The sequence below is a fragment of the Arachis hypogaea genome, chromosome 19, assembly GCF_003086295.3.
Source record: "Arachis hypogaea cultivar Tifrunner chromosome 19, arahy.Tifrunner.gnm2.J5K5, whole genome shotgun sequence".
Taxonomy (NCBI): domain Eukaryota; kingdom Viridiplantae; phylum Streptophyta; class Magnoliopsida; order Fabales; family Fabaceae; genus Arachis; species Arachis hypogaea.
In genome coordinates, this window is record NC_092054.1 from 22741251 (window position 1) to 22759370 (window position 18120).

At 32.3% G+C, this 18120-nt stretch overlaps 3 protein-coding genes across 3 annotated transcripts; 1 reads left to right on the forward strand and 2 right to left on the reverse strand.

The window, feature by feature from the left end:
- Positions 1-3627: 3627 nt before the first annotated feature.
- On the reverse strand, positions 3628-5957 carry LOC112779825 (universal stress protein A-like protein). The gene is made up of 4 exons (XM_025824173.2): positions 5581-5957; positions 4519-4631; positions 4302-4420; positions 3628-3980 (listed from the first exon to the last, which is right to left on the reverse strand). Exons 1-4 carry the CDS (start codon positions 5744-5746, stop codon positions 3905-3907), a joined length of 474 nt encoding a protein of 157 aa, XP_025679958.1. The 5' UTR covers positions 5747-5957; the 3' UTR covers positions 3628-3904.
- Positions 5958-7232: 1275 nt separating this feature from the next.
- LOC140182194 (uncharacterized) lies at positions 7233-7628 on the forward strand. Its single transcript, XM_072228327.1, has one exon. The coding sequence runs from the start codon at positions 7233-7235 to the stop codon at positions 7626-7628; it is 396 nt and encodes a 131-aa protein (XP_072084428.1).
- A 498-nt stretch (positions 7629-8126) lies between these two features.
- On the reverse strand, positions 8127-12401 carry LOC140182195 (uncharacterized). The gene is made up of 7 exons (XM_072228328.1): positions 11806-12401; positions 11575-11688; positions 11104-11449; positions 10694-10791; positions 10231-10480; positions 8708-9213; positions 8127-8598 (listed from the first exon to the last, which is right to left on the reverse strand). Exons 1-7 carry the CDS (start codon positions 12399-12401, stop codon positions 8127-8129), a joined length of 2382 nt encoding a protein of 793 aa, XP_072084429.1.
- Between the last annotated feature and the right edge of the window lie 5719 nt (positions 12402-18120).

The following is an 18120-nucleotide window of genomic DNA, read 5'->3' on the forward strand; positions in this document are numbered from 1 at the left end:
GTACCACCATATCGTATCTCCTCTACCATACGTTACTAGCAGCTTGTGTGGTCAGCTCATTCTCTTTTGATTCTATTATTCCCATGAATTTCACATTCTCATCTCTAGCTAACTTTTTTAACATTTTCTGCCATTCCCTTATTTTCACCCCTTTCACATTCTAAATAATAAAATAAAGATTAAAAGTGACAATTAGATCCTCAAAAATGTTAAACTTGGACTATTTAGTCTTTGAAGAAAAAAATATTAATTAGGTATTTTAAAATAGTAAATGGTGGACATGTATGTCTTTCTGTTAATGAATAATGTGAAACAAAATGGGATTGTCTATGTATTTTATTATTTACAATGGTGTATGTCTCGTTACTGCCACATGAGCATAAAAACGATGTAGTTTTGGATTGTGAAGTATTTGTTATTTTTTGAGTTTTTATATACCCTTTATCAACTACTCTCTATATATCACAAATCCTATTAAAACAAGTGAAGTTTCACTCCAAAAGTTGTTATCTATATGACTATCGTTCATAGATAGACATGTCAGAGTAATTAACAGTACATATAAGTATTACCGTTAAGTTTTAGTTGATGAATTGATAGAAAGACATCATGTGTCCATAGTTTGCTATCCTAGAGGACCAAATTGGTACTTTTTTTTCTTTAGGAACTAATTAGTCCGAAATCGAAATCTTCAGGTATAAAATACCTTATACACTTAACAGTGTCTTCAATCAACTGCCACTTTCGTCTTCACCAATCTCTTTATTAAGCTGACATAGAGTTTGGAATTTAGAATTTAATCTTTAATGTTTCGAATTAACTATATATTAGCCAAAATTTTGTTAATTATGTAAAATTGTTCTTCAAATTGATTATGATGAGAGGACATTTTATTTATTTTGTTTTGTTTTTCAAACTAAAGATACATTACAAGAAATTCGTCAAATACTATTGGATTTATCGGTAAATTCATCAAAAAATTCGCCGATAATATGTTTATCGAAAGAATTATCGTTGGAATAAATCTGACGGTATAAACTTTGTCGGCAATTGTTTACCGGTAAATTTTTTGTCTGTCACTAATTACCGTTGGAAGATTTTTGCTGATAATTTTTACTGTCAGATGTTTCCTCCAGTAAATCTGACGGTAATATATTACTAATTAATAATTATCGATGGATTTAACCGATGATAAACTTAAATTTTAAATTTCTTAAAATTGTTTAAAACTTAATATAAAATTTTAAATATATAAATTCAATAATTTCTAAACTAATAAATCAGAAAATACAACACTAATTAACTCAGAAAATAATTAACTTAGATAATAATAAACTTAGAAAATTAACAATAATAAACAATAAGTCAATAATTAACTCCGAAAATAAACAAGTTAAGATTAACTCAGACAATTAACAACAATCAACTAATTAATCCAAAAAATAATCAACTTAGATAATAATAAACTTAGAAAATTAACAACAATAAACAATAAGTCAATAGTTAACTTAGAAAATAAACAAGTTAAAATTAACTTAGACAATTAACAACAATCAACTAATTAACTCATAAAATAAGTAACTCAGATAATAATAAATTTAGAAAATTAACAACAATAAACAATCAGTCAATAATTAACTCAGAAATATATAAGTTAAGATTAACTCAGACAATTAACAATAATAAACTAATTAACCCAAAAAAGAATTAACGCATATAATAATAAACTTAGAAAATTAACAACAATAAATAATAAGTCAATAATTAACTCAAAAAATAAACAAGTTAAAATTAACTTAGACAACTAACAATAATCAACTAATTAACTCAGAAAATAATTAACTCAGAAAATAAATAAGTTAGGATTAACTCAGACAATTAACAACAATCAGCTAATTAACTCAAAAAATAATTAACTCAAACAATACCAGAACAAAAATAAGAACAATACAGTTGAGGATCTTATACTTGCAGAAATAAAAAAAAAAAATTAGAACAATTAACTAAGCCAATGTTCTCACTTGAACTGATATCAAATTACATAATTTGAGTTTCATGTTGTATTTCACAACATTCTTATAAGTGCTTATTCCATTTTTGATATTAACGTAATCCAATTAATAAGAGCGTAAGATACAACTCAATAATAACTAACTACATCAAATTAAACAATTTATCAAAACCTACATCAACATTTAAAATTAAAAAACTGAAAAATTCAGTATAAAAAATTTATAGAATAAAAACTTAAAAAAATATAGTAAAAAAATTAGTGAACTCACCCATACTGCAGAAGCAGAACCAATAATACGGCGATGGAGGAATCATGAGAAGAGGAAGTAGAGGACGGCAATGTAGCAGGAACTAAGTACAACTGATAGCGAGAATGCGAGATGGCGAGAACGTTGAACCACGGACCATGGTCATTGAAAAAGGAGCGTGATAGGGTTAGGTTTTTTTTTTTAATTTGAAATGAAGTAAAAGCAGGGATGGAATAGGAAGAGGGATAAGAGCAACCTACCTGGAAGAGGGAGGAGAGACACAGGTCGGCAATTGAGGGAGCAACGACAGCAGCAGCAGTGGCGGGGGCGAAGAGCAACCAACACATTGCAAAGAGCACTTAGCCAAGTTCACGCAGTCTTTGGACGCTGTTGGTGGTAGCCGATGTTGGCGGAGGGCTTGTTGGAGGTGGTTTCAGGGGGGGGGGAGAGAGAGAGAGAGAGAGAGAGAGAGAGAGAGAGAGAGAGAGAGAGAGAGAGAGAGAGAGAGAGAGAGAGAGATTTGAATTTAGGACAAGATTATCTCGAATTTATTATCAGATAAATTCGACGATAATCTCAGTGCCAATTTTTTTTTTCAATTATTTCTGACAAATTTATCGTCGGAAAATTAAATCCATAGTAATTTTTTTATCCGACGAATTTATTACCAAATCCGTTAGTAAACCTGGTACTAATGTATGACGCTAAATTTAATGATAGATCCGATGATATTCAGCATTTTTTTGTAGTGATATATAATATTGGAGGAGGAAGCTAGAATTAAGAGTGTTTTTTTGTTTTTCTTTTCTTTTTTTTTTTTTTATCAAGTTACATCTTAACATACATACTCCTTTTTCTTTTTGTTGGATTCCATATAAACACTCCTAGTCATACCTAGGATTTGAACCGTGATGCACGTTCTAGCAATATGTTCTGGGCTATGCTCACCCCGATGGCCCAATACATTTTTGTTGTTGGAAGCAATTGGTTTCTGCTTCATATATCACTCCAAAATATTAGTGGTTAAAAATTTATTCCATTAACTTAAGATAAATACTTTGATGTTTTTCTATTTGGTGTCGAATTTATTAAACTTGTCTTTTAAAGTAAGTATTAACTATTAAGTATTTAGAAATTATTTATTTTTATATTTTTAAATTAAATATTAATTTTTAATTTTTTTTAAATAAATTAGACAGGTATATATAGATAACATAGCAATAAGTGCACCTAAATCACGATAATTGTGCCATTGTATAGAGGAATGATTCGTATACACTAAAATTAGCCATCAAAATCAGTCACCAGTATAAAATATATATTGAAATATAAATATACGTTGAAAATAAATTAAATCACACATATATTTATATACAAATACATTAGTGACTTATTTTAATAACTAATTTTAATGTACAAATAATATTTTTTCATTATATATGTACATGACCGTCTCAAAACTAGATCATATAATCAGCAACATAACAATGTACTTTGCTAGGTCTATTATAGATCAAACTAACAATAGAAAATATAGAAAAAAGAAATATTCATGGACTATGTATAGTGGTTGAAGCTATGACTTTGAAACTGCTTCCCTTGAATCGAGCCAGCACTTACTTAAAGAAAGTTGGGAAACTCTTTCATGGTTGTTTGACGATTATAACAGGACACTTTGCATGCTTGGCACAGTGGTCGCTCACACTTCCAAGGAGTGTTCTGCAATTGATAAAGAAAGCTACTTAATTATACTAGATTTCACGTGTATTTATTACTGTTTAATAATGTTTGTAGACAATAAAAAATTATTTTATTTAATATTCATTAATGATAACTAAAATAACTGTATAATTTTAAATGTAATAAATATATAATTACGGAGATTATGTATATAAAATTATAAATGTTATGTGATATAAAATAATTTAAATATTGTCTCTGCAGCATTGTAGATATATCATTTCATACACAAATAAGTACCCGCCGGTGGATAAGTTCAAAAGCTAAAAGTTATTTGAAAATATATTAGCTTTAATTTACCTCTTGAAGAATCCATAACCATGGCTTCCCATGACCAAAGTGTCAGCATCTAACTTCTGCACTGTACTGCAAATTACATTCTTTGCATCTCCCATCTCAATTACTCTCTCCATAGTTATCTAAGCGCAAAATTATAGACATAGCCACAATGATATTAATAGAATGGGGAAATGGACACATTGTAGTAGAAGAATTTCTGAATAAAGAGGCTTATTACATCGGCGGCGTTCAAATTTCTGCAAATGGCTTCAGCTTTATCCATTACTGAATTAGCAAGCTCCATACTGTACTTTTCCATAGCAGCAATAACTTCAGGGGAAAACACATACCCTGTAAAAAATTATCATATTGCAGTGCCTCTGTCAGACAAAACCTCAAAATAAGAATATAATATAAAAGGTAGTTTTTCTTTCAAAAAATTATATAAGTACACAACAAAAATGTTTTAAGTCAAGGTATAATCTTTCACTATATGTGATTTGCATAATAGTTTTATATTTTAAGAAACATTACAGAAAAATTATAATTGTTCAAATTTTTATATTAAATATACAAAAAAATCAGTTATTTGTATGGTTAATAAACGTATTTTTGTTTATTTTTTTTATAAATATTTAGTAAAGTTTAATGTTTTTAATAATTTTATACAAGAGGAGTGTTAGAGGCCAGCAACTTTTGTATTTTGTAACTATCAATTGGCCATCAATAGTATTTTTAACGATGTGAGATTACATCCAATGGTGGAGATCACTCATTTTTCTTTTAATGGTTAAGTGATGGTACAAAACACAAAAGTTGCTGGCTCTAAACTTTCTTTTTATACAATTAAAAATAGTTAATTTAAGAAAAAGTAAATAAAAATAAACAAAAATTAAATAAATATAAAAATAATATTTAATTAAATATTTTAAATTATATATATTGATTAAGAAATTGATATATGATTATGTAATATATTTTTTTAAAAAAATATAACATATAACAAGAAGTAGCTTGGTATAGTGGTAATTAAATTGATCTCCATCTCTCAAATCTTCTACGTGTAGAATTTTTAAATACGTATAAACCCAAAAAATAAAATTAAGATATATAAAATATAATATATAATATACACATATATGATTGATTAGTGTGTATATAATATTTAAAAAAAAATTGGTAAAAAATTCCAAAAAATATAAAATCCATCCTGCAAAAGGCCTTAGACTTAGTAATCAATTGTAATGGAAGTATGAATTTCACTTAGAAGTATTTCATGGTGTGGGAAAGAAAATAAAACCTGCAGTGTCGAAGGAGCAGATAGCAGGAGGAGGCTTGACATGGAGCAGAAGAAGCTTCTTTTTATTGGTATCTGAAATAAGATTGCTTAGGCACCATGACAGTGCATGCATGCTTTCCTCACTCTGATCCACAGCCACCATAATCTTTTGCTCTTTCTTTTCCATTTTTTTTTTCTTAGCCAAAGTAATCAAAGAAATGTGTCTGGCTAGTGGCTATTGTTGGCCTTATAATAAATAGTGTGTGGATAAGGGAAGGAATTGAGATTATGTACTATGATGTGCTTGCTAGTGTTATCTAGTAACACAGTAGCTACTGGTTTTTGACTTGTCACTCCTTTTGCCAAGTGTTTTTCAGACACTGACATGTTAGCACAACGACTGATTAGATATTTTTTATAGGGAAAATATAGGCTAGTACTTTTATTAAAATTTGGAGAGTACTTAATCAGTAAAAGAAAAGTAAATAATCTCATATCATTGGATAAAATCTCACACGATTAAAAATACCAATAATAGCTAATTGATGGTTATAAATCACAAAACTTGCTGACTCCTAATATTCCTCTAAATTAGAAGTTACTCAAATAAAAATGTTAAAAATATTTTTTTTATAAAAATATTTTGTATAAAAGTGTTATTTATTTATTTGACCACACTTTAAATAAAAATAACACTTTTATAACATATTAAAATCTAACTCTACAATTCATCATCTAAAGATAACAAAAAAAAAATTTCACATGAAGACAATTATAAAATCTTCGTAAAAAGTATTCACCTTTAATATTTTGGAGTTACGAATTTGTATAATCTATATATATTTTCAAACAATTACTGGTACAAGAAGCGTATGCTAGAAAGGATTTAACTTACATATATTTTTAACGAAAAAATTATGAAAGAAATGTAAAATTTAGAGTAATATCTAAATCAATCTTTAAGAAAAAAATTTAATTCTTAATAAATTTTAATTATCAAATTAGCTTTTAAATTTTTAGTTTGATTAAACAAATTAGTTTTCACATTAAATTATTTATTTATAAAAAAATTGATGTGAAAAACGTTGAAATTTTTTAGGAATGGTTTTGTTTTTATTAAATAATGATAAAGATTAATTTATTTGATTTTTTACAAAAATTTAATATAAAAAACAAATTTGTCTAACAAAATAAAAAGTTAAGAATTGACATGATAATTAAAATTTATTAAGAACTAAAATATTTGACTAAAAATTTCTTAAAATTTATTTGGAATATTAGTCTAAAATTTAATATTTTAATATATTTATATATATTTATTACAATAAAAAATAAAAACTTTTATTTATAACAAAATTTTATTAAAAAATATACTTAAAATTTTTTAGACCGTTACTGTTGGATTTATATCAATTTATCATGTTCAAATTAAATAACAAATCCGTTATTAAATTTGAAGATAATCGTAGCGCAAGTAACATAGTATAAGAAGAAATGGAGTACGAGGAGTATGTACTCTTTTAATTTACTCTGCTAGAATTTTTAACTTAACAGAGTTTTTATGTCATCAAGATCAAATTTTTCTACACATACCATAATTTCATTTCTAATTCAGAGTCATCATACAACATAGGTTCTTTTCTATCTTTTTTTTGGCATTACCTCCCTGAACCATGACAGAAAGTGGAGGGAATTTAATTGGCTTTGTTCCTTTAAGTAATGAAGAGAGGGATGATGTTATACAATTGTCTGAGGAGGATATAAAAGGGACTATTCACAACTGCATTAATAGTCTGGTTGAAAGACTTTTTGCTAATAAATCATTTTCAACAGAAATCATGGATGGGGCGCTTAAAGCAATTTGGGGGAGACCAGTAGAGTTTCGAGTAAAAGAGATTGATCACAATCAATTCCAATTCTTCTTCGATAACGAGTGGGATATTATGAGAATTGAGAGAGGCTCCTCATGGCTTTTCAAAGACTATGCTCTCCATGTCCAGCATTGGAAAGAGGGGATGTACATTGGAGAACAACCAATAAATGAGATACCAATATGGGCCCAATTTTAGGGAGTTCCTGAAACCTTTAAGACGCTGGAGGTTTCTTGAAAGCTTGGTGAAAGGCTCAGTAAGGTGATGGATGTGAGACTGTTTGATGTTAAATGGAGAGAGACATGTATCATCAAAGCAAGGGTGGTTATTGATGAAAATCGAGCGGTAAAAGACTCTGACGTCGGGACATCGTTTAAGTTATCAATCTTGGCGAGGTTAACAACCCCATTATAATGAAAATAGCCAAGAACACACCCTGGTTGGCTAAGCCAAGGATGTACCCCTTTACTCTAAAAAGATCCTAGAGGAGATAAGCGCAAATCTTTTAATATAAGAAGTGTTTATTACTAAAGTTGCGTGACAAAAGAAATACATTGACTTATTTATAGTAGTAAGGGGATGGGGAGCTTTTGAGTATTAGGCGATGCGGGACTAATTCATATGCATACTATAATAACATAACTAAGTTTTATTACTTCAACTAGTATTTCTAATAACCTAATGAATCCTCCTGCATCATTCTCCCTGGGCTAGAAGAGGCTTGGTCTTATCTTCTATTGGTTCTGCATCTTCTTCATAGTAAGGTGACAGATCAGCAATGTTAAAGGTGACAGATACTCTATACTCTCCTGGAAGCTCAATCTTGTAAGCATTATCATTAATGTGCTCAAAGACTCTGAATGGTCCATCCGCTCGAGGAGATAATTTTCGACGAGACTTATAAAATTGTTCCTTTCTCAGATAAATCCATAACAAATCTCCTATATTGAAAATATTTGGTCTCCTATGTTTATTGGCTTGGGCCTCATATCGAGCAATCTGACGTAGTATCTTTTGTCGTACCTCCTCGTGGAGCTTCTTGATTTGTTCATCACGTTTATTAGTATTTGCACTATACTCTCGTGGAGTTGGTAACGGCGGAAGGTCTAAAGGACTTAGTGGTTGCTTACCATATACCACTTCGAATAGGCACCTCCTTGTTGTTTGACTAATAGAATTGTTGTAGGAGAACTATCAACTTATGGCAATACAAGATCCCACTGGCAATGGTGTTTGTCCACAAAATTTTGTAGCAAGTTTTTCAGGCTTTTGTTGACCACTTCTGTATGACCATCCGTTTGCGGATGACTAGCAGAGCTAAATTGTAGGTGAGTTCCCATTTTCTCCATAAAGTCCTCCAGAAGTGACTCATGAACTTCAAGTCTTGATCTGAAGTGATTGGTTGAGGGATACTATGCAAGTGCACAACCTCTTTAAAGTACAAATCTAATATGTAGGAAGTATCATCTATCTTATGACAAGGTACAAAATGAGCCACCTTCGAAAATCTGTCAACAACCACCATAACAGAATTCTTTTGTCTCTCTATCCTAGGTAATCCCAAGACAAAGTCCATGCTAACATGTTTCCATGGGGCCTTCGAAACAGGCAACGACTTGTACAAACCAGTGTTTTGATTCCTACTTTTAGCAATGTGACAAATGTGGCATCTTTGAATGTGTCGAATGACATCCCGCTCAAGTTTTGGCCAATAGAATTTCTCTTTTATGAGAGCCAACATTTTGTCCCTTCTAAAGTGTCCTGCTAATCCTCCATTATGGATCTCCCAAATGATTGATTAGCATAATGGACAATGGAGAATGCACAACTGATTATCCTTGAAAAGATAACCTTCTTAAATGAAGAATTGTCGATAGGGTTGTTGCAAGCAGCACGTCCAGATTTCTCTGAAATCTTGATCTTCTTCATATAACTCCTTTACAACCTCAAAATCAACAACATTAATTTGTAGAGTGGAAAGGAGAGTGTGTCGTCGACTTAAGGCATTGGCAACCTTATTTTGAGTCCCAGATTTATGCTAAAGGAGAAATGAAAAAGATTGTAGAAACTCACTCCAAGTGGCATGGCGTCAATTCAACTTTTGTTGGGGGTTAATATGTTTAAGAGCCTCGTGATTAGTATGCAAGATGAACTCCTTAGGCAATAGATAATGGCTCCAGTAGCTTAATGCTCGCACGATTACATAAAACTCCTTGTCATAAGTGGAATACTTCATTTTAACGTCATTAAGCTTTTTACTGAAGAAAGCAATTGGTCGGCCTTCTTATAAAAGTACAGCACCAATACCAACATAAAACGTACAATCGACCTCAAACATGGAATCAAATTTTGGGAGTACAAGTACAGAAGCCGTAGAAATCCTTTCCTTCAATGTCTCGAAACTCTATTGCGCCTTAGCACTCCATGCAAAGGTATCATGCTTAAGACATTCAGTAAGTGGAGTAGCAATGGAGCTAAAATTCTTGATGAATTGCCGACAAAATGAGGCTAATCCATGGAAGCTCCTTATATCATGCAATGTCTTTAGAGTAGGCTAATTAACAATAGCATTGATTTTGCTATGATCCACCTCAATGCCTTGACTTTTCACAACATATCCCAGAAATATGACTCTATTCGTTAAGAAGTCACACTTCTTGAGATTAGCATATAGTTTTTACTCTCGAAGTACCACAAATACTTGACATAGATGGACTAGATTTTTATCATGATCCTTACTATATATTAAGATATCATCAAAGTAAACAACAAAAAACTTCTCAATGAAGGATCGAAATACCTGGTTCATCAAGCGTATAATGGTGCTTGGTGCATTAGAGAGCCCAAATGGCATAACCGTCCATTTGTACAATTCATTTCGTGTCTTAAAAGCTGCCTTCCATTCATCACTAGGCCTCATACGGATTTGATGATAGCCACTCCTTAAGACGATCTTAGAGAAGATAACAGCACCATGTAATTGATCCAGCAGATCATCAAGCCGGGGAATAAGAAATCTGTACTTGATAGTGATCTTATTCACAGCACGACTATCAATGCACATACGTCATGAACCATCTTTCTTTGGAACTAGCAGAGCAGGAACGGCGCAAGGACTAGCACTTTCTATGACTAGGCATTTGTCTAAGAGATGTTTTACTTGGCGTTGCAACTCGTTATGCTCCTTAAGACTCATACGATATGCTGGCTTGTTTGGGATCACCAAACCAGGGACGAAATCAATGGCGTGTTGGATATCTCACATTGGTGGTAACCCATTAGGGATCTTCTCAGGGACATCAGAAAATTCTTCAATCAAAGGCTTGACATCCTCATGCACGGACAAGGTCTCCTTGTTCTCCTCACAAATCAATAAAAAACACATGAAGTTGAACTTTCAATGAGTTTTGTTAAGGTCTGACCTTATGATTTAGGACTGCTCAACTTGCTTCTCGTACTCATCATGTCTTAATGGAGTCAACACAATCTTCACTCCATCTTTGAAGAAAGAATATGTATTCTTGAATCCGTCATGGACAGCACGACAATCATATTGCTAAGAGGGTCCTAGCAAAAAGTGACATGTGTCCATTGTGATGACATCACACCATACTTCATCTTTATATTTACTCCCAATTGAGAGTTGAACGCAACATCGCCTTGTCACTTTGACCTCATTTCCTTTTTTCAGCCACTGCAACTTATAAGGGTGAGGATGTTCTTCAGTTGGAATCTTCAGTTTCTCCACCATATAGGTCACAACAACATTCTCACAACTTTCAGAGTCAATGATGACCTTGGACACCTTTCCTTGGGCAGTGCACCTTGTGTGGAAAATATTATGGCGGAGCCAACCTTCGTCTTCAGTTAGCATGGCAGTGTTCAAAATATGGCAAACAACCAAAGCTTCACCACAATCCGCTGGAAACTCCTCTTCAACATCATACTCAATATCTTTCTCCTTCTCGAACTCTTCACTTGGATCTTCATGGTTTTCTTCTTCAATTAGAGTGATAACTCTTCGGTTTGGGCAATCAACAGCAATATGCCCAAATCTTTGACACTTGAAATACCTTCTATTGGATTTAGTAGAGTGAAAAGAGTTGTGTTCCTTATTGGTTGCTGAACCTTTTAAAGGACTTACCTTAGAGGATTGTTGGGGAGTCCATTTCTGCTTTGGAAAATTAACCACCCCCTTTCTTTTGAGAAGCGATTGTTCTTCTTCTGTGTTATTTGTCTTTCAACCTTCAACGCTAGTCTTATAACAACATCAAACATCTAGAATGGTTGTAGTTGAACAATGTTTGCAATGTCTTCATTAAGCCTTCTGAAGTAGCGAGCAACAATATGTTCTTCGAGCTCTTAAATGTCACACTTCATCAGAAGCTCTTCAAACTCCATAGTGTATTCCTCCACAGTCAATGATTGTTGTTTCAAACTGTGAAATTTGATGAAGACTTCTTGCCTGTAGTTCTCTGGAAGGAACTTTTTCCTTAGTTCACGGTGTATTTTATCCCATGTCTTGATTTTGCTCTGTCCTTCTCTTTTTCGCTGATGCTTGAGATTCTTCCACCATACTGACGCGTGCTTCTTTAACATGATTGCTACAAGCTTCATGCACTTATCGTCCGGAATGTCTTTTAATTCAAACACTCTTTTCACTGTGCAAAGCCAATCGATGAAATCATGTGGTTGGATTCTCCCTTCAAATTCAGGAATATCAATTTTGATCTCTAAATCTTTAGTATTCGTGTTGTTGTGTCGTGCTCTTCGTGTGGACAAATCTTCAGACGAAGAAGAATAATAAAATAGATTTGCATTATCTTCTTCACTAGAAGAACTATCTTCAGTCTGGTTGCTATGATTATTTTGAGCGGCTTCATATTTTGTAAGTTGCTCTTGCAACTCCTTAACTTGAAGGTGTAATTCCTCCATTTCAATCTCTTGAGTAGTTTTACACTTTGAAGCCATCTTTTACTACTATGTAATGAGACTGATGCTTAGGTGTCAATGTTGTGATTATGATGATCATGCACAATGATGATGGGAATGCACTAACAGCGAGAGAACCACACTAAAGACCGTGCCTACGAACGAAATAAAATTTTACTGGAGTAAGTTCAGGACCAACCTTGCTCTGATACCAAACTGACACCGGGACGTCGTTTGAGTCACCAATCTTGGCAAGGTTAACAACCCCACTTTGGTGAAAATAGCAAAGAATTCACCTTGGTTGGCTAAACCAAGAATGTACCCCTTTACTCTCAAAAGATCCTAGAGGAGATAAGCGCAAAGCTTATAATATAAAAAGTGTTTATTACTCAAGTTGCGTGATAAAAGGAATACATGGACTTATTTATAGTAGTAAGGGGAGGGGGAGCCTTTGAGTATTAGGCAATGTGAGACTAATTCATATGCATGCTATAATAACATAACTAAGCTTTACTTCTTCAACTAGTATTTCTAATAACGTAATAGATGCTCCTGCATTAGACTCTCTTAAGGTCGCTGGTCTTGACAAGTCTCCAATTAAAGTGGCGGTTCGGTATGAAAGGCTAGAGATGGTGTGTACATACTATGCAACTATAGGCCATGACCATAAAACATGTGTTGTATTTTTCGATGATATGAAGAAACATAGGTTAATAGAGGATAAGATAGGAGAATGGATCAGAGTTGATCAAATTGGTATAAGGATGGAGACTAAGAAGGATGAAGGGAGAAAGGGAGAAAAGAGTTTTGAAGTGGGTCAGCCCCTTTGTAGAAAGAAATCACTCCCAAACTGTTTGGTATATGGGTTTTTAAACTTGAGTGTCAAAGACAAAAGAAAAAGATACGATCAAGGAGTCAAGAGTCTTTCCAAGAACGAAAGACATGATGAGAAAAAAGAGGAATGAAAGGAGTATAGAGGATGCTATGGTCATAGGCTCGAATCAGATTCAGTTGGGAGGAATAAGTAGTTTCCAAACAAAGCATGCTAACACAGGGGTCCTAACTGAAAATCGCATACCAAGTACTCCTGTTGAATACTCCGTCAAATATAAAAGGCTGAAACAGATGGCTAGATAAAATTATGAAGGATGGAGATGCTGCTTGGGACTAAAAAAAGGGCGGAAGATGAACTGGAGATAGTTTTAGAATCATTAACTAGAGGAATTGTTGGAGATATGGATCAAGAGATGGTAGAGGGTGTCAGCCGTTCAATGGCACCTAAGGTACCATGAGAATCCTAATGTAGAACTGTCGGGATCTCCCCAAATCCCTGATAGTCCACAATTTTAAAGAGATGTGTCAATCCCACTCCCCTAAAGTAATTTTTCTCTGTGAAACTAAAAACCAATCTTGAAATAGGGAACGTAAACTCAGATCATGTGAATATTAAAGTTTCACATTAGTGGATCCGAATGGAATATCAGGAGAAATCGCAACACTACAACATTTTTGGCCTAAGGTAACCCTTATTCGAAGCAACATTTAACAAAAGTTGCCTTAGATAGGCAAAGATAACATTTTTGACGAGTTGCTTTTGAATAAGGCTAAGATAACAAAATTTTTGGCCACTCACAAAAATTGTTGTCTTTGATATCTAAAACAACACTAAAAAAATGTTACAATATAAAATATTTAAGACAACATTTTTAAATAAAAATACAACATTTTATAAAGGTTATAAAAAAAATTGAATAAATAACATTTATAAAAAGTTGCCTAAAATTATTCACAGTTACAAATTTTAGAGGGAAACTTTTCATATTCCCACCAATTATTTTCCAATCAAATAACTTAGAAAAAAAAAGAAAGAAAAGACATAATTACTTCATCAGTATGTTCATCACTTGCTTCATCACTTAGCTTCATCACTTCGTCACTATACCGAAACCCTAACATTTGAAACGAACCACCACAGACGGACACACACCCTCCACTGATCGCAGCTCTCCTCCACAACGACCGTAGCTCTCAATCGCAGTGTTGTCCACCCCCAAACAGCGACAGCACGATGCTCCCTTCCACGGTCGTTGGCACGTTGCTCTCCTCCACGGGTGTCAGCGCGGTGCTCTCCTCTACGGGCGTCGGCACGGTCATCTTCTCCATGCATGCTGCTCCACGGCTCCTCCTCTTCATGTCTTGGCTCCAAGTACACAGTCTTCTTCGAGTAACCTCTCTCCTTCTCCCACTTCCTCTTCTTCCCCTGTCTTGCCTTCTCCTCTTCGCAAGCTCTCACAACACTATACGCAGCTGTAACCCCCTCCTCCTCCTCTGCTTATTGGTAAGAAAGCTTCTAAATTTTACTATGGAATAAAATTTCTGAATGCATTGATTAATGAAGATTGGGAATGTTCTGAATTTTAATATGAAAATGGAATTTTTGAATGCATTGAATCTTAATTTTTTGGGATTCTTAATAATTCTGATTTTAGGGGTTTTATTTCAATTTTTCTGAAGTTTTCATAGTTCTGATTGTTGCTTCTTAGGATTTTTTAAATTTTTCTGCATTTTGATTATGAATTTCTGAATGCATTAAATCTTAATTTTTGGGGCTTCTTAATAATTCTGATTTTTGGGGTTTTATTTCAATTTTTATGAAGTTTTCATGGTTCTAATTGTTGCTTCTTAGGGTTTTCTGAATTTTTCTGCATTTTGATTATGAATTTCTGAATGCATTGAATCTTAATTTTTGGGGCTTCTTAATAATTCTGATTTTAGGGGTTTTATTTCAATTTTTCTGAAATTGTCATGGTTCTGATTGTTGCTTCTTAGGATTTTCTGAATTTTTCTGCATTTTGATTATGAATTTCTGAATGCATTGAATCTTAATTTTTGGGACTTCTTAATAATTATGATTTTTGGGGTTTTATTTCAATTTTTCTGAAGTTTTCATGGTTCTGATTATTGCTTCTTAGGATTTTCTGAATTTTTCTGCATTTTGATTATAAATTTCTGAATGCATTTAATCTTAATTTTTGGGGCTCCTTAATTATTCTGATTTTAGGGGTTTTATTTCATTTTTTCTGAAGTTTGCATGGTTCTGATGGTTGCTTCTTAGGATTTTCTGAATTTTTTTGCATTTTTATTATGAATTTCTGAATGCATTGAATCTTAATTTTTGGGGCTTCTTAACAATTCTGATTTTAGGAGTTTTATTTCAACTTTTTCTGAAGTTTTCATGATTCTGATTGTTGCTTCTTAGGGTTTTCTGAATTTTTATACATTTTGATTATGAGTTTCTGAATGCATTGAATCTTAAATTTTGGGGCTTTTTAATAATTCTGATTTTAGGGATTTTATTTCAATTTTTCTAAAGTTTTCATGGTTCTGATTGTTACTTTTTAGGATTTTCTGAATTTTTCTGTATTTTGATTATGATTATGTGTGGGACATATTTTTCTGCATTTTTCTGCCTTTTATATTGTTAATGAATTGTATGTATACATTAGTTATGCAAAGTTAATTCCTTTATCATGTTAAATATAGTAGTCTGGTGTATTTAGTGCGTTTTAAGTCTTGATCTTAAGAGATTGTTTTGAGGTCTTCCATGTGAATTTTTTCCATGATATGATTATTTGTTTGCCTTTACATTGGAGTTTGGGGATTGAATATCTGAATTTTTAGCTTTCGGGTTTGAGTTTAAAGAGATATGAAACTAACAATTTATGAAGTTTTTGCCTTATTAGGTTAATAGCTTGCTGTTAGGTTAGTAGCATTAAATTTGGTTATGTAAATAAATATTGTGAAAATCTGGAAAAGATATATTGAAATTGATATGACTTGTAATATGTGATGGTGAAAGTATATGAGAGAATTAATAAATTAGTAGTAAATATTGCAAAACTGATTTATGATGAATGGACCTTTTCTTTTCTTATGATTAGTTTGGATTTGCCGTATAGCCTGTCTTAGAATCCTCTAACAAATACTAGTGCATGAGCTAAGTTTATATTATATAGAGTTTAAAATTTTGGTATGAAAAATTGGTTAATTGTGTGGTGCTGATTGGTGATACATACTAATGCTGATTGGTATGAATGTTTTATGGCTATCATGGACTGCTATTTTATGGCTGTTTTATGGCTATTTTAGATTGCTGCCCTTATTAGTTATCAATAGGTTGTTGGATTCTTTCATTGATTTTTTATCACTAAAAATAGACGTATCATATATTTGTGTGTATAGGATAAACTTGATGATCTTCAAGAAGCTGGAAAAACTCCTACTAATGCATTTCAAAAAATTTTTGGTAAAGAGAATCTAGGAAGAGTTCGATATTATGGAAGAACTGTTACAAAAACTTCTCTTAAGAAAAATAAAGAAATAGATGAAATCAAAAAATAAAGTGAAGAGAAGGTAACAGCTTTAAAAACTGAATTAGACGACCATAAGCAACGACTGCAAGGATTGGAAGATATTGTGAAACTTATGTTGAAACAAATTTCTCCTGGTATGAATGTTGATGAAGCGTCTTCTCTCTTGCGATCTAAGCAATCGTCACCAAATAGTGCACAAGATCCAAATTTAGTTCCTCGGCATTCTCCTCCATCGACTCATATACCAAATCATGATTAGGTATGTGTGCTAAATTGTTGTAACACTTGAGTATATATGTTATTGTATAGCTGATGTTTTGACTATATTTTTTTGTTCATTTAAATTTGACTGCAGCTTTCTTATTGTTGGATGAAATTTTCTGAAGACATAAAGGCAATTCTTGGCACAATGATAAAGCACAAAGTCTTTTTGGTTTCAAGTGGACAACTTAGTTTCTTTTTTGTTTAAGTCTTTTTGGTTTCAAGTGGACAACTTAGTTTCTTTTTCGTTTAAGTTCATCATCAGAAAAACATGTATTTTGCTTACTTATGTTTATTATTTATTTGATTTGGTAACTTAGCAAGTATGTTAATTGGTACTTAGAAGACCTTTCTATATATATGCAATATATATTATTAGCTTATTCAAATGTGGGTGTTATATATCCTTCAAATGTCATATAAATATAACAAAGGTAAAAAATATATTATTTTAGATATTAAAAAAGAGAACCTAAGAAAAACTCAATAAGGTGTTGCTTTAGGTATTAAAAAAAGATAACTGCAAATAAACTTACATAAGTGTTGCATTAGGTCTATAAAAAAGGCAACTTAAAAAAACCTGAACAAGTGTTGCTTTAGGTATATGAAAAAGGCAACTTAAAAAAATCTGGCCAATGGTTGCTTTAGGTATATGAAAAAACAACTAGAAAAAATTTGCACAAGTTTTACTTTAGGTATATGAAAAGGCAACTTAAAAAACTCTGGACAAGTGTTGTTTTATGTATTAGAAAATACAACTCGTAAAAAGTGTTGCCATAACGTCTCATATAAAGCGTTGTGTTTGGGTGCTCTAAGGCAACCCTTTTGCAGAGTTGCTTTATTTACAAAAAAGGCAACGTTTTTTGAAGGTTGCCATAAAAAGGGTTCCCTTTAATACACAAAAGCATTGCCTTAGATTAAAGGTAACGGCCGTATAGCCAACCCCCCAAAAAGCATTGCTTTTTGTCGGAAAGTGTTGCCTTTTATCAAAGGCAACACTTTCCCTTATCATAGGCAACATTTTTAAAGGGTTGCCTCAGCCCGAATTTGTTGTAGTGGCTCTAACATGGAAAGATCATGTGGAGGTACAAATTCTGTTTCAAGATTCTTTTTCCATAATTACT